We start from the raw sequence: 14,312 nt of genomic DNA on the forward strand, positions 1-14,312 counted from the left end.
GAGGATCAGATCAATTAGCCAAATATCAACAAACTACATTGTTTCTCTATGAAATTTAGTGAATTTGCAGCTTTGTGACAAATCCTGGTGTACAGGTTGGAAAGGTCTGGGGACTTCATTTCTACTTAAATCTATTAACAATGCTAAGTCCTATAGAGCAGGGATTTTTTTCAGTTTTGTTCACTGCTGTAGTGCCAGTGCTCAGGATAAGTATTTGGCACATGGTAGGTGCTCGATAAGTATCTGTTGAAGAAATTACAACTATAACATGAGGCAAGACTTGCAAAGTGCCTCGTAGGAATCAATTTCAACAAAAGCAGAATGTCCCCTAGTTTTCAGCTCCTACTAGGCTTAGTATGTTCCATTTTAAGCCTCCAAATTTAAGAGGAGCATTCACCAATAAACTAGAGAGGATCCAGAAGAGAACGGGCAGGGCAAGAGAATTCTGAAAACTACCCCAAATAAGGAACAGTTGATACTAGTCAAGGGAAACAATGACTGATGGGATATAAAAATGCAATTTTCAAATATTAGAAATTTATTAAGGATGAGAATGGGATAAATGTATGATTGCATGTTCATAATTAGACCCAATGGAAAAAAAATCTGGATAGGCAATTTTGGCTCAACAAAGAAAGCACTGACTCCAATTTTTTCCAATAATGGAATGGATTGTTTTGTGAACCAGGATGTGAGAATTAAGTATTATCTCGTATTTTCTTTTCCATATTCACTGGTATTTGCTGCCCTTTCCCTTTAACTCATTATATATTCTTGAAAGTAGAATAATATAAAATTTGGAATAGAGGGTTAGATTTAAAACTTTGTTACCATTAAGAATTATGGGGCCTATCCACTGATTGTCCATTATCTCAGTCCCTAAGGTCACAAGGTAGAAAACTCAAATCCTTGACTCTGGAATCTGTACCTCACTCTGACTGATTACCCGATGTCTGTGGCAAAGTGAAATTGTCAATTTTGTAAATGAAGTAAGATTTCATGAAGTTGATGAAGATGTAAGAGAACTACCCATGTCACATACAAAACCATTTTCTTTCTTTCTTTTTTTTTTTTTTTTACAAAACCATTTTCTAATGAGGATTTGACAGAGTTATTTCTGTTAATGATTGAGTAAGAACAGATTTAAAATATGGATTTGAAGTGTTTTGGAGGGAATTGCAGTCACTGAGTTTGAAGGTCATTGGAATATCAAATGATGAAGTGAAGCCCTGGGCAAAACTGATGAAGCTCTTGAAGACTTTTGTAAATATCATCTTTTTTATATTAGTTTGACAAAAGTCACTCCAAAGGCAAAGGATATTGCTTTACTTTATTATGAAATTGGATCAGAAAAATGATCTTACCCAGAAAATAGTAAACAATTTGTTTTGTGGTCCTATAAATTATACATAGCTTCTGTCAACTTAAATATTGTTAAATATTAGGTAAAAAAAATGTTCCCCGCAATTTTTGCTTCTATTTTTTTTTAATTTTTATTTATTTATGATAGTCACACAGAGAGAGAGAGAGGCAGAGACACAGGCAGAGGGAGAAGCAGGCTCCATGCACCGGGAGCCCGACGTGGGATTCGATCCCGGGTCTCCAGGATCACGCCCTGGGCCAAGCAGGCGCCAAACCACTGCGCCACCCAGGGATCCCTGCTTCTATTTTTTTAAGATGAATTTAAAATGAGCTTTCTTCCCATTTTGTGAAACTTGGACTTCATTTTACATAGATTCCTTTTTGGTGGACTTTTCTAGCAAAAATTATCCTCCAATAATGCAAAAATCTTGGATCTCTTTGTTTCCTCTACTGAGAATGTTTTTTTTTCCCCCTCTTAGTTGTGTCAGAAAGGAGCAAAACATATCAATAATTTCAATAAATGCCACATTTCTAGTTGAGTTACCCATGTGGAAGGAACAGTGGTGTCTTATTTGCCACCAAGCACCATGCTAAGGACCTTGTAAATAATCAATGAATAATTCTTTACTCATTTATTATTTATTTATTCATTCATGCTAGGCACCAAGGACATAAGAATAATTCAGTTCTTTACTTACTGGAACCTATAATTCCATAGTTATTCTGAGTTAACAACTTATTAATATGTATACATATACAGAAATACCTTTTTATCATAAATGTAACATATGCTTATTGTAGATGAATTCAGGAATTAAGAAAGAGATCGAGAAAAAATCAAATGTAATCTTACCACTAAGAAATAAAAGCTGATATTTGGAAATAGGTATTTGTAGACTTTTTCCCATGTGTGCATAGTACATGTATTTATACTTTTGTATATTATATAAATATATACAAGTTATTTAAGTATATATAATTATACAAATTATATAATATATGCAAGTACATATTTGTACATTATATAAATATAGATATTTTAAAATATATTTACACCACACATACTAATTTATAAATTATTGATCTAACAGACTTTTTTTTTGAAATTTATTCGTGAGAGACACAGAGAGAGAGGCAGAGACATAGGCAGAGGGAGAAGCAGGCTCCTTGCAGAGAACCTGATGTAGGACTGGATCCCGGGATCCTGGGATCACACCCCGAGCCGAAGGCAGATGCTCAACCACTGAGCCATCCAGGGGTCACTCTTATTATTATTTTTAAAGATTTTATTCATTTACTTGAGAGAGAGCGAGAGCAAGAGCACACAGAGGGAGAGAGAGAGAAGCAGACTCTCCACTGAACAGAGAGCTTGATGCAGAGTTCAGTTCCAGGGCCCTGAGATCATGACCTGAGCCAAAGGCAGACACTTAACTGACTGAGCCACTCATGCGCCCCTCATGGTCATTTTTATTAAGTGTGTAGCTACCTAACCATAATGAATGAAGAGTATTCTGTTACATGAATATGTCATAATTTATCAAATTTTCTACTGTTGGTCATTTAGATTGCTTCCAAGATCTTTTCTGTTATTAACAATGTAATTACCCACACAAACATTTTTACTCATTTATCCATCCTTCTTTTCAGGTCAAGTATTTTATACTATTTTAAGCTTGAAGATTTAACAATTAAGAACATTAACAAAAAATTTAAACATTAAAAAATGAGTAAGCTGAACCTATAGTATTAGAAGTCAAGACAATGGTTGTCATGAGGGTCAGGTTTAGTGTTTCGATTGGAAGGAGACATAAAAAATCTTGCAAGCCCACATGGACTAATCTGTGGTTTAATCTGAGGCCAGTTACATGGGGTGTTCACTTTGTAAAATTCAATGAGTTGTACACTATGATTTGTCACTTTCCACTTTCTTGTATTTAGGTTGCACATCAGTGAAATAAATTTAAAAATCGTGCTATAATATGTGTCCATGTTTGCATCCTTAAGTAAATTCTAAGAATCAAATACTATTTCATTTTATGTGTTTTTTAACTCATATTGCTAATTATTCTGCAAAAAAGTTTGCACCAGTTTTGACTCTTGTCAACACTATATGTGACTTCACTGCATTCAAATTAATACTGACTGTCATCATTTTTCTAATTTTTAATGATTTATAAATTTAAAGTTTTATTATTTCTCTTTTTATTTGGAAAATTTTCAAACTTATGGAAAAGCTGAAAGAATAATATAATGGACAGCCAAAGATCCTTCATTTGGATTTGCCAACTTTCAATTCTTTGCCACATTTGCTTCCTTTCTCTGCCTCTGTTTACCCATACACACATGTACATGCACCCTTACACATGCACATACATGTATGCATATACATACACATTTATTTTTCCATTTCTGAACTATTCAAAAAGAAGTTTTAAACATCATGACAATTCTCCTCTCAGTGTATCACTTAAAAATATGTTTCTACATAATCACAATCCCTGTACCATGTAATACATTAACGGTACTTCCATATTATGAAGTAATACCTAGTCGGTATCATATTTCCACAATTACCCTGATATATAGTCTTTTCTAACTGTTTTTAAATACATTGTTAAATAAAGTTCATTCTCTGATTGCACTTGGCTGTTTTGTCTCTTTTTTCCTAAAACAGTCCTGCCACCATACCCTACCTTGCTTTCTTTCACGACGTTGAAATTCTTCAAGTCTAGGTTACTTGAAAACCTTCTGTTTGTTTTTCAATGTGTACAACTCTGCTGGATTTTGCCGGCTTATGTTACAAAATTATTATAGGCTTTCGGAAGCACATGTATCAGCAACTGTAACAAATTTTCATTTTTGGCTATCTTTAATCAGAGCAGGACGCTGGATCTCCAGTTGGGCACCAGATGTTTTTACTGGGGAGGGGGAGGAAAGCATTAAGAGCTTTTAAATCTTACGCTATTGCTTTGATCACATAAGAAATAATACTGGCAATTGCATTCTCCAAAATGTGTCGCAAGGGTCTTCCTTGATACTGACACGATATATTATTCAATGAATCAGTTAGTATAGAACCAGTTTAAAAGACCTGAAAAAGCTGTGACAACCAAGAAGGATATTTTGAAGTTTGAAATGATCCCTATATAAATAGAACGGATCAGCATAACTTTGGGATAAAATTAGCCGACAGTTTGTGGGCTCTCCAGCATGTGCCTGTTTGCTTGGTGCCGCTCTCCTGATAAATCACAACAAAGCTTCCAGAGGGAGAGGAAGGATGGAAGAAGGCACCGCTACCCCTATTACTAAATCTGCAGCTGCCAAGTTAGTTAAGAAAAATTTCCTTGAGGCTCTAAAGTCAAATGACTTCGGAAAATTGAAGGCCATTTTAATCCAAAGGCAAATAGATGTGGACACAGTGTTTGAAGTTGAAGATGAGAATATGGTTTTGGCATCTTATAAACAAGGTAAAAATTATAGGTGTAATTATAAAATACATAGAAAATGGGTTACTTGTAATGCACAGTGTTGGTCACCCACTCTCAACCTGTAGCTCTTGTGGTTTAAGTATGTATTTTTGAAATATTTCTAATTTGATTTTTTCTCTCTTTTTAGCTAGACGGCATCATGGGTGGCATATATTTCTATTTCTTTCTGTCTTTTCTTTTCTCTTCCTTCTCTTTCCTTGTGCCTGGAATGTGAAATCCTGGACAATCATATTTAATTAGTGAATTTTGCTTTTATTTCTAACTTTTCTTCTGACTAAAATGACATAGAATAAAGAAAACATCTCTAGATTACTGCTTAGATCTCATCCAGAAAGTGTGATTGCCTTGGGGGCAGGCTGCTAACTCTCTGCTCACGCAGCCACTTAAAGGTATATCATCTCTGTACCTATCTGGATGAAAAAGAGGATTTTTGCCCCCATTTGGGGGGTTAATGAATGGGTAAAGCTCTGCCTTGAAGCACCGTGATGGTCCTCATCATGTTAATGAATTTTCGGTTCAGGCAAAAAGCCGAAACCAGAAAAACCAAAAAAAGTCAACTTTTTTGTCCTTGACTATAGTAATAGTTCAAAATTGTTGATATCCTAAATACAAAATGTCTGCCTTTTAAAGAAGTAAGGGCAACAAAAATGAGAACTGGATTTTTTTTTTATCAAGGGATTTTCTGGAACCCACTCTCAGGAAATCAGAAATAAATGACAAGTGCGCAGATTCTGATTTTCCCAAATCAGCTAGTTAACGGGGAACTTGAGTAGCGAGGCCATCTGGTGAGCAGACTACAAACAAACACCATGTTCAACATCATTTCTGTTTAAACAAAATAGATGATAAGGTCTCGTGTACAGCATTTGGAGAGAGAGAGCGCGTGCAATTCTTTTTTCATGTTGAAAGTACTTTCCATTCACATATAAATCATCAGAACCATCAGTTTTCAGAGACTAATGTTAATGGTATACATTTCCACATTCATTTTCTGTACTCTGGTTGTTAGTTCTGAAGGAAGGATAGAACAGTGGAGGCCAGTTACTGTGTTTATGATTTTTCCTGGAGGGTTTTATCATAAATTGGCATTGCTATTTTGACTGGAAGATAATGAAGAGGTTTGTTTTTTATAAAGTAGTTGATGGCGCTCAGTTAAAAAGAGAAAGCATATACTATATATAAGATTACTTTCACTTAGGGATTTGTTCAGTGAAAGACTCTCTGAATGCTAAATACATTTTTAAGGTGTTTTTTAAGCTTATGTTTATGTCAATGAAAATAACTTAGGTCCAAGTCAATGCAATTTATTTGACTCTGAATTGTAAAGACTGCCTTTTTCCATCTCCTAGACATGTCAAACTGTGGATCGCCCGAGGTTTTGAGGTTGTGAGAAAGGAATTTTTAGGGCAGGCTCCGGAGACTAAGGGTGCTGTTTCTCCTGCTTCCAATGGGGTCATCACACCTGAAGCAGAAGAATATGCATTTTTAATCCTTTCTGTCAATATGAGCCAATTCCTATGGTCTTCATAGAGCTAAATATTCATTCACACTAATGGGTGTTTTCATAGTGTTAGGACTGTGGGATGTGACTTTCAACTAGGGAAAGAGAAAATTACACCCTCTGGGAAAGGAAAAGTAGAACTCCATTCTTATACATGCCAGGTGAACGTATGCACAGAAACAATAGGATTTGTGGTCATATTTTCAGGGCTTATATGGGAATTGTGTGTTTGTGTGTGTGCACCTGCTTGTATGTATAGAAAGAAATGCACGTACTCTCTGTTTAATATGAATACAGGTATAAGATTCTATCTCTTCAATCTTCAGCCCAGATGAAAGCCTCATCTTTCTTCAAAGCTTCCTCAATTTTTTTTCACATTTTCACATGTCTTCCAGCCTAATTATCAAACCTTTTAATATTTCACTCAGAAATAGAAGTGATAAATAGAATCCTAGTTGCTAGCCAAGCAACGTTGACCTAAGTGGTTATATCAATTTCTTAAGTCACAAAGGAATTCCCAGGGAACAGTGTAGAGCTGAGCAAGCTACACTGGTTAATTAGTTAGGGTTAGTTCCTTTCTGAATAATTCTGAGGAATTTTCTGGGTGGCTTTAGAGGGTATGTGGCTGAATTAAACTTTGCGAGACTTTATTAAATCATAGGAGACTTTTTGGACATTGAATGCTATTGGATTTCTATGTACTAGTTTTTTATTTTTTTAAAGTGCCTTTGAAAGGCTCCACACAGTAAAGCATACAGATCATGTGTACAGCATGATTAATTTTCATAACATAGACAAACCTATATAACCAGAATCCAGATGTGGAGACAGAAGCATCACCTGTTTACTTTTAAAGTGTGAGGACTTCAGGTTTTAGTTATTTTGTGGCTTATTAAGCAAGACAATGTTTAATACGTATAAAAGATACCATGCTACCTTTAAATTTGCTTGTATGGTTACTAATATAATCTATATTCAACATTTCATTGTCCTGCAGAAGATCAACAGGGATATAATTAATCTCAAGCCATTTTTACTTCTTTTAGGACATATAGTATTTTTCATAGAATTTCAGAAAGTGACCACATTTTTTCCCCTGAATTTGGTATGTCTAAGTTAGTGTACAAGTCAGTTTATCAGTGTATAATTTTTGGAAGACAATTCAGAACTCTGTCGGCAAGGAAATCAGCCTGGGATCTAAACATTGCTTCCTCAAAGCCACAATCCAATTGGCACAATAATGTAAGCAAACGTTAAAATGTGGATTTTGTGAGGAAGGCAGAGCAAAGCATCTAGAAATTCACTTCTGCTTCTTCATCCCACTGAATAGCTTCTCTTACCCCTGTTGCAGAGGGCTGAATTCCAGAACTCAGGTTCAAGCTGTGTGTCCTAACCAGCCCCGGCACCTAATAATGATTCTTTTTTTTTAAAATTTCATTTATTTATTCATGGGAGACACAGAGAGAAAGAGAGAGAGAGAGGCAGAGACACAGGCAGAAGGAGAAGCAGGCTCCATGCAGAGAGCCCGATGCAGGACTCGATCCCAGGTCTCCTGGGCTGAAGGCGGCACTAAACTGCTGAGCCACCCAGGCTGCCCCCTAATAATGATTCTTAAAGCTAGACAGCTCTTACTTTATCTTTTGAAGTTATGTTAAACTTCACTACCAAATCTTCGGATAATATCATGTTTTATTAATTGGAAAAAAAAAAAAAAGCCTGTCTCACACTTTGTAAAGCAAGCATCAAAAACATGCTGGTTGGCATTTGGGATATCTCCTGGAGGACAGCAAGGACATGTGTCTCTAAAGCAAAACAAGCAAGCAAAATTCCATCTACCAGACGACTGCTTTAAAATGGGAAAGACGTGAAGAAAAGTTAAATACACAAACAGCTTTTTAACTGCCACATGCATTAAGTAGTTGCAAAGTCAAGGATTGTTGATAGGAAGTTCACTGTGAGCCAAGTGAACGGCATCTGGGGTGAACGTAGGATCTGTAAGAAACCCCAAAGCTTTCATGTCGGTTCTCACTAGTGATCTCTATACTGGAAATGTGAACATCCATAAAGTTGTTTCCAACGGTTTTTCCAGCTATAGATTTTGATTCTCTTTCGGATGCGGGAGCCTGGGCACATTAAAGATAGAGTCCAAACATCATACTTCTCTCTTGGGTATGAAATTCCCGAGTCAGCAAGGTTAATCAGAGTCCTTTTATTAATCAGTGCAAGGCACTATAAGTACTTCGGTTATGGCCTAGAGCCGCAGGTTCTTTGGTTGGTAGTCATATTTTTAATTAAAGTAACCAATGAATGATTTCACAGGAAAACTTTCTGGCAGGTACTCTACTAAGTAACAAGTGCCGTCCTTATATCTTGAAAGCTCTTATTTCCACTGTCTTAATGAATAATCTCCTTGTCACCTCATTTTCCTCTTTGCCGGAAATCTGCTCTCCTGCTGTTCTATTTCCATCCTGAAGTTCTTTGCCCTTCCTGGTTGCTCAAACTTTTTCCCTTTAAATTTTGCATTTCAGGCTGACATCCCCCCGCCTCTCCTGGGGGAGCTCTGAGATTTATCCTGAAAATATTAGCTATTAAAAGATAGCCAAGTATTGTGCTTTAGTCTATAATCCTTCAGGACTGTGTAAATACATGGACACAGGCAGAGCAAATGTCTGCTAATCCAGCCACGAGCAGTGTGTGTAACCTTTGGCTGTAATAACAGAGGCTTCTCATGTGTGGGGTTCTTTGGACTCAGACAACATTATAGCTGATAACTGTTGCAGAGCCCAGGCTTAGCTGAAAGTTTACCAGAGATGTGTACATCCCTCCAACCACGGAGCAGAATCAATCCCTCTTCCAAAAGATGACCCGAACACTTCTCTTTACCATATTTCCTGAACGGAGGACTTTCTACTCAGCTATCCAGGCAGATCACTTTGGTTTCAGAATTAATTAAACACACAAACACACACACACACACACACACACACACACACACACACACCACAAATACTCTGAGTATCTTTGTTGGGGTAAAACTTCTCAAAACCTTTTAGAACTTTTGCCTACAAGTGCTGCTGGTTTGGAAGTGAAATGCAGGCAGTCAGCAGATCTCCCATGGCTGTTTAAGGATTTGGGGAGACCAGAGTTTGAGTTAATGTGTCAGTACCAGTTACACAGGTGTGAGAGCTTTATGCTACTTAATCTTATTCTTATTGGCAAAGTGAAGACTTTGTCAAGACCCTCTCTAAATCTCCTGCATGCTGATAATCTATGATGTTATGAAGGGGAAATTATATAAACAGATTATGTGTCATGGCCTGGGGGAAGGTGAAAAGTAACTGTAGATACTATAAATGCACATGGGCATGGCCTGTATTGTAGAGTCTCTGGGGATTTTTGCCTAGAAGAGGATCCGTAGTCTCCTCTCTTCCTAGTTAAACTCCTTGCTGAAGCAGAGCTCTCTGAGCCATGCCCCCCTCGGACTGCAGACCTGGAGGTAGCAGGGCAGTGTGAGTGGCTGACAGCAGTGGGAGGCAGCGGCTTCCTCACTCTCCCCTCGGGGGCTGCGTTCCCACGGTCTACTCCACCCCTGGCCTTCGTGCCCATCTGAGCATGCAGTGGGCAGCCTGGCATCTGTAGAGGTGAGTGGAGGGGGGCTCTTTGAAAAACAAATGCTAAGAATTAATCACATTCGAGGTTCTGAAGCCCTGGGACAATCCTGCCCTGGAAAGAAGGAAGAGTGTACAGAATGAATATGCCTGATTAGTTCACTGCAGCTCTGTATGCTGTGCCTATTGGTAATTATATTTTAGAGGACAAACTCTGATGTCTTGGCATCTCGATATTAACACCAGAATGTTCATAGGTGCTGCCTCACTGTGGTTTCTGAAGATGGCTCTACCTCGGGTTTGGTCCCCAGAGTGGGTAGGTGTGGTGGAAAGGACACGCTTGTTCCTTTCTACACGTGGTACAAAGAGATCTATGGCTGTAACCTCATTTTAAGGTGTGAGTAGACGAGGTGGGTCTGGCCATAGCCTCCTTGCTCGGGGCTGCTCCGTTCTCTATAGAGGGCTTCCTTGTTATGCCTGGGGTTGAATTACCCAGAATCAATGTCCCTTCTCCTGCTCGAGCACTCACACACCACCACCACCACCACCACTGGCACCAAAAAGTTCTGCAACCCAGCCTCAAGATACACTTCAGTGGGCCCTGATCCGTATCTGACAGTCTGTCACCTTCCTATTTCTCTGTTCAGCTTCTTGGGGCAGCAGCGAAGGTGCCTTGTTGCCAACCACCTACGCACATTTCCATCTAGGAGGGGTGAGTTGTAGGCACCGGTTCATTCAGGGGGTCAGCTGAATCCTAGGACCAGGCTGTCCCCGAGGCTGGCTTACTGGTTAATGATTATGACCAAAGGAAGGCTGAGGCAGGGCCCTGAGAGACTGAGGACCACTGATTCGTGGAATGAAAGGGCAGGATAGATTCTCTCTCTAGGTGCTACTGGGAATTTAGGAAGAAGAGAAAACATCCACAAGCAAATGCATTTCCATATCAGAGATGTGGCATATTACAGATGAATTCAGTATCTGCTTTCCTTCCTGTTGATTTGTGAAGCAGGCTTGGCGCTAAAGCCTATTCTGCTTCCACAAAGACAAAGACAGATGGAAGCCCTGCACTGCAGATATCCTGAGTCCATTAGTTTGGACTGAGGCGGGCGACTTATGGCTCTAGCAGGCTGAAAAAGTGGCAGTTTTCTCATCTGGAAAATGAAAGGCTTGGACTGGATAATCTTCCCTCCAGCGCTAGCATTCTGCGTTTTCTTTGATTTTACATCAAAATGGTATTTTCTTAATCAGCTCTCTACTGCTTCCTTTCTTAGATCATTTTTCTTCCCATTGCAGAAGCAGGCATGAGTTTCCAATCAGTTGGTGCACAGAGCTGCCAAATCTTTGCTGCTAATCAGCAGGCAAAACATACTCCAGTTTCCAGATCTGGAACCAGCTTCTTTCCAAGACAGTTAGAAGAGACTGGCTTTGCAAATTGCTTGTTGAGGAAATTTGAGCATTAAAATGACTGATTAAGTATTGGTGTTAATGTGATTCATTCATTATCAAAAGCAAGTTGTGTACCACGTAGTTTGAAAACTCTGCTCAGAACATAGCTAAATAGAAATGTATAAATGGGTAGACATGCATGTAGTGTTAAGCCTAGCTGCTTAAATGCACAGGTGCATGCACACCTACACACACACACACACACACTATAGGCAAAGGGTTGAAATTCCATAGCCTAGAATGTCTGTGATACTATTTGTTTCTGCCAGAGAAAAGTCCATATCAACAGATACCTTCCGTCCTCAATGCCTAGAATCTCCAATTACTGTTTTAGCACTTAGTTCTATTAGTTGAATACAGATTCCTACATAAATTCGGATCGTCTTAAGAGGGTCACACTTCAAAAAAAAAACCTCAGTTCATTAGACTTTAGTGTGAATTAACTTTGGATTTCTTTTTGATGGAACTGGAGGGTATTATGCTGAGTGAAATAAGTCAATCGGAGAAGGACAAACATATGGTCTCATTCATTTGGGGAATATAAATAATAGTGAAAGGGAATAGAAGGGAAGGGAGAAGAAATGGGTAGGAAATATCAGAAAGGGAGACAGAACATGAAGACTCCTAACTCTGGGAAACGAACTAGGGGTGGTGGAAGGGGAGGAGGGTGGGGGTGGGGTGAAAGGGTGACGGGCACTGAGGGGGGGCACTTGACAGGATGAGCACTGGGTGTTATTCTGTATGTTGGCAAATTGAACACAAATAAAAAATAAATTTATAGTAAAAAAAACTTTGGATTTCTTTTTAAAGAGGCGATGTGGATAAGGGCAGACCTGAGAGTGATGGAAAAGTTGAACAGCCTTAGAATTCTGAATGGAAAGGAAAGGGGATTAGAGTATGTGAACATGCGTGTGTACATGTGTATCTGCGAGTGTGTGTGTGTGTGTGTGTGTGTAGCTGGGGAGTGAGCTACAGAAAACCAAACTTCAGGTTGGGTTCATTCATTTCCTCTGGATTTTTAAAAAAGATTTTATTTATTTATTCATGAGAGACACAGAGAGAGAGAGACAGAGACATAGGTAGAGAGAGAAGCAGACTCCACGCAGGGAACCTGATGTGGGACTCAATCCCGGGACTCCAGGATCATGCCCTAGGCTGAAGGCAGGCACTCAACTGCTGAGCCACCCAGGCGTCCTGATGACCTCAGGATTAATCAGCATTGTGTACAACCCTGTAATATGGCCTTTTAAGCTAAACCATCTTTCCCCCCTCTGAACAGGCGAATAATGTTTATTTTAATTTTACTTATTTTGACAAATAGTTACACATGCACAAGGTACTGAATTTCAAAGCTCAAAAGAGATACCAAGGACCTTGTCTCCCAGCTCCCAGTTCTTGGAGACTACCGCTGTAACCAGCTTCTTGTTTGAGGTGTTGATAAATATTTTCACATATGAGAGCATACTATGCACTCTGATCAGCCTGCCCCTGCTTTTCTTGCTTAGTAATATATCTCGCGGGGGATCCCTGGGTGGCTCAGTGGTTTAGCGCCTGCCTTCAGCCCGGGCGTGATCCTGGAGTCCTGGGATCGAGTCCCACATCGGGCTCCCTGCGTGGAGCCTGCTTTTCCCTCTGCCCCCCCCCCCCCTCTCTCTCTGTCTCTCATGAATAAATAAAAACTTAAAAAAAAAGTAATATATCTTGAGATTTTCCCCCTATCAGTGGACAAAGAACTGCCCTCTTCTTTATAATGGCTGTATAGTACTCGATTGAATGGATACAGCATTAATTTTTTAAAAGTCTCCTATTGATGAAGATTGAGATTGTTTCCAATCGTTACCCATTAAGAATGGTGCCGTAGTGTAGTGTATGCTCTTGTCCACAGGCCAGGTTATTATAACTCCTGAGAACTTTATACTTCTCACAAAGGATTCAGTGCAGATGGTATTCTTGCTAGTTGTGCAATACAGTGGCCCTTATAGAGCATTTCACACATGACTGATTACACTTGTAGGATAAATTCCCAGGAGTTGCATGTGTGTAATATTTCTCACTTACATGAGATGATTTTAATACCCGATTACCAGGCCCACTTTTAATGTGGTCATCATCTTTCGAGTGCCCTCCAGATGCTCGTCATGGGTGCCCAGAAGTATCACAATATTCTAGATTTATTCTGACCTCATCTAATCAGTAAAGAATACAACTTTTACCCCTCTTGTTTTGGGCAGTGCACTTTTATTAATGCAGCTGAAGATTGTATTAGTTTTTTGGCAGCTCCATCCCACTATTGGCTCCTTTTGAGAATTCTATCAACTCAAATCCCTGGGTCTTTTCTCAAATAAATTACCATGAAACCATATTCCACTTACCTTGTACTTGTATAGTGGAATTTTATAACTTAAAAGCAAACTTCTGACTTACCCACGTTAAAATATATTTTTACATATTTCAGATAATATTTAATATATATTGGAGTCTCTTCTAAGCTGTTGAGTTATCTCTACATCTCCATCTGGCCGTCAAAATTTTATCTTCCTGAACCTATTTTCCATTACCCACTCATAGTGAGCTTAATGCCATGGCTATAGGTATTGACACTGAAAGAATTTTTACAAAGTTATGATTGTTATAGCTTGTGAGACATGTGAGGGAGAGATGGGGAGAGAGAGAATATTTCAAACAACTAATGGGAAAAATTTATCTAAGATTTCAGTTCTAGGAACAGCTAAGCTTCTCCTGAGCAATTAATTTGTGTATAGCTTGTGGGCATAGTTAATTGTGCAATACATCATGTTTTCCTATTTATTTTGGCTGCTAGGAAGTTCAAAGGCAAATTTGCAATGCAGTTCTAGTGTACAATAAATGGTTTATATTTTGTGTACCTATCTTACCCTTGACCACTTT

General features: G+C 38.7%; 1 protein-coding gene across 1 annotated transcript in view; it reads left to right on the plus strand.

The window, feature by feature from the left end:
• Window positions 1–4,639: 4,639 nt before the first annotated feature.
• ASB4 (ankyrin repeat and SOCS box containing 4) overlaps window positions 4,640–14,312 on the plus strand; it is a 60,213-nt gene continuing 50,540 nt past the window's right edge. The window contains exon 1 of the mRNA XM_055307368.1: window positions 4,640–4,829. Within this exon, the coding sequence (XP_055163343.1) occupies window positions 4,640–4,829 (190 nt within the window). The remainder of the gene's footprint in view (window positions 4,830–14,312) is intronic.

The sequence above is a fragment of the Nyctereutes procyonoides genome, unplaced genomic scaffold (assembly GCF_905146905.1).
Source record: "Nyctereutes procyonoides isolate TBG_1078 unplaced genomic scaffold, NYPRO_anot_genome, whole genome shotgun sequence".
NCBI lineage: Eukaryota > Metazoa > Chordata > Mammalia > Carnivora > Canidae > Nyctereutes > Nyctereutes procyonoides.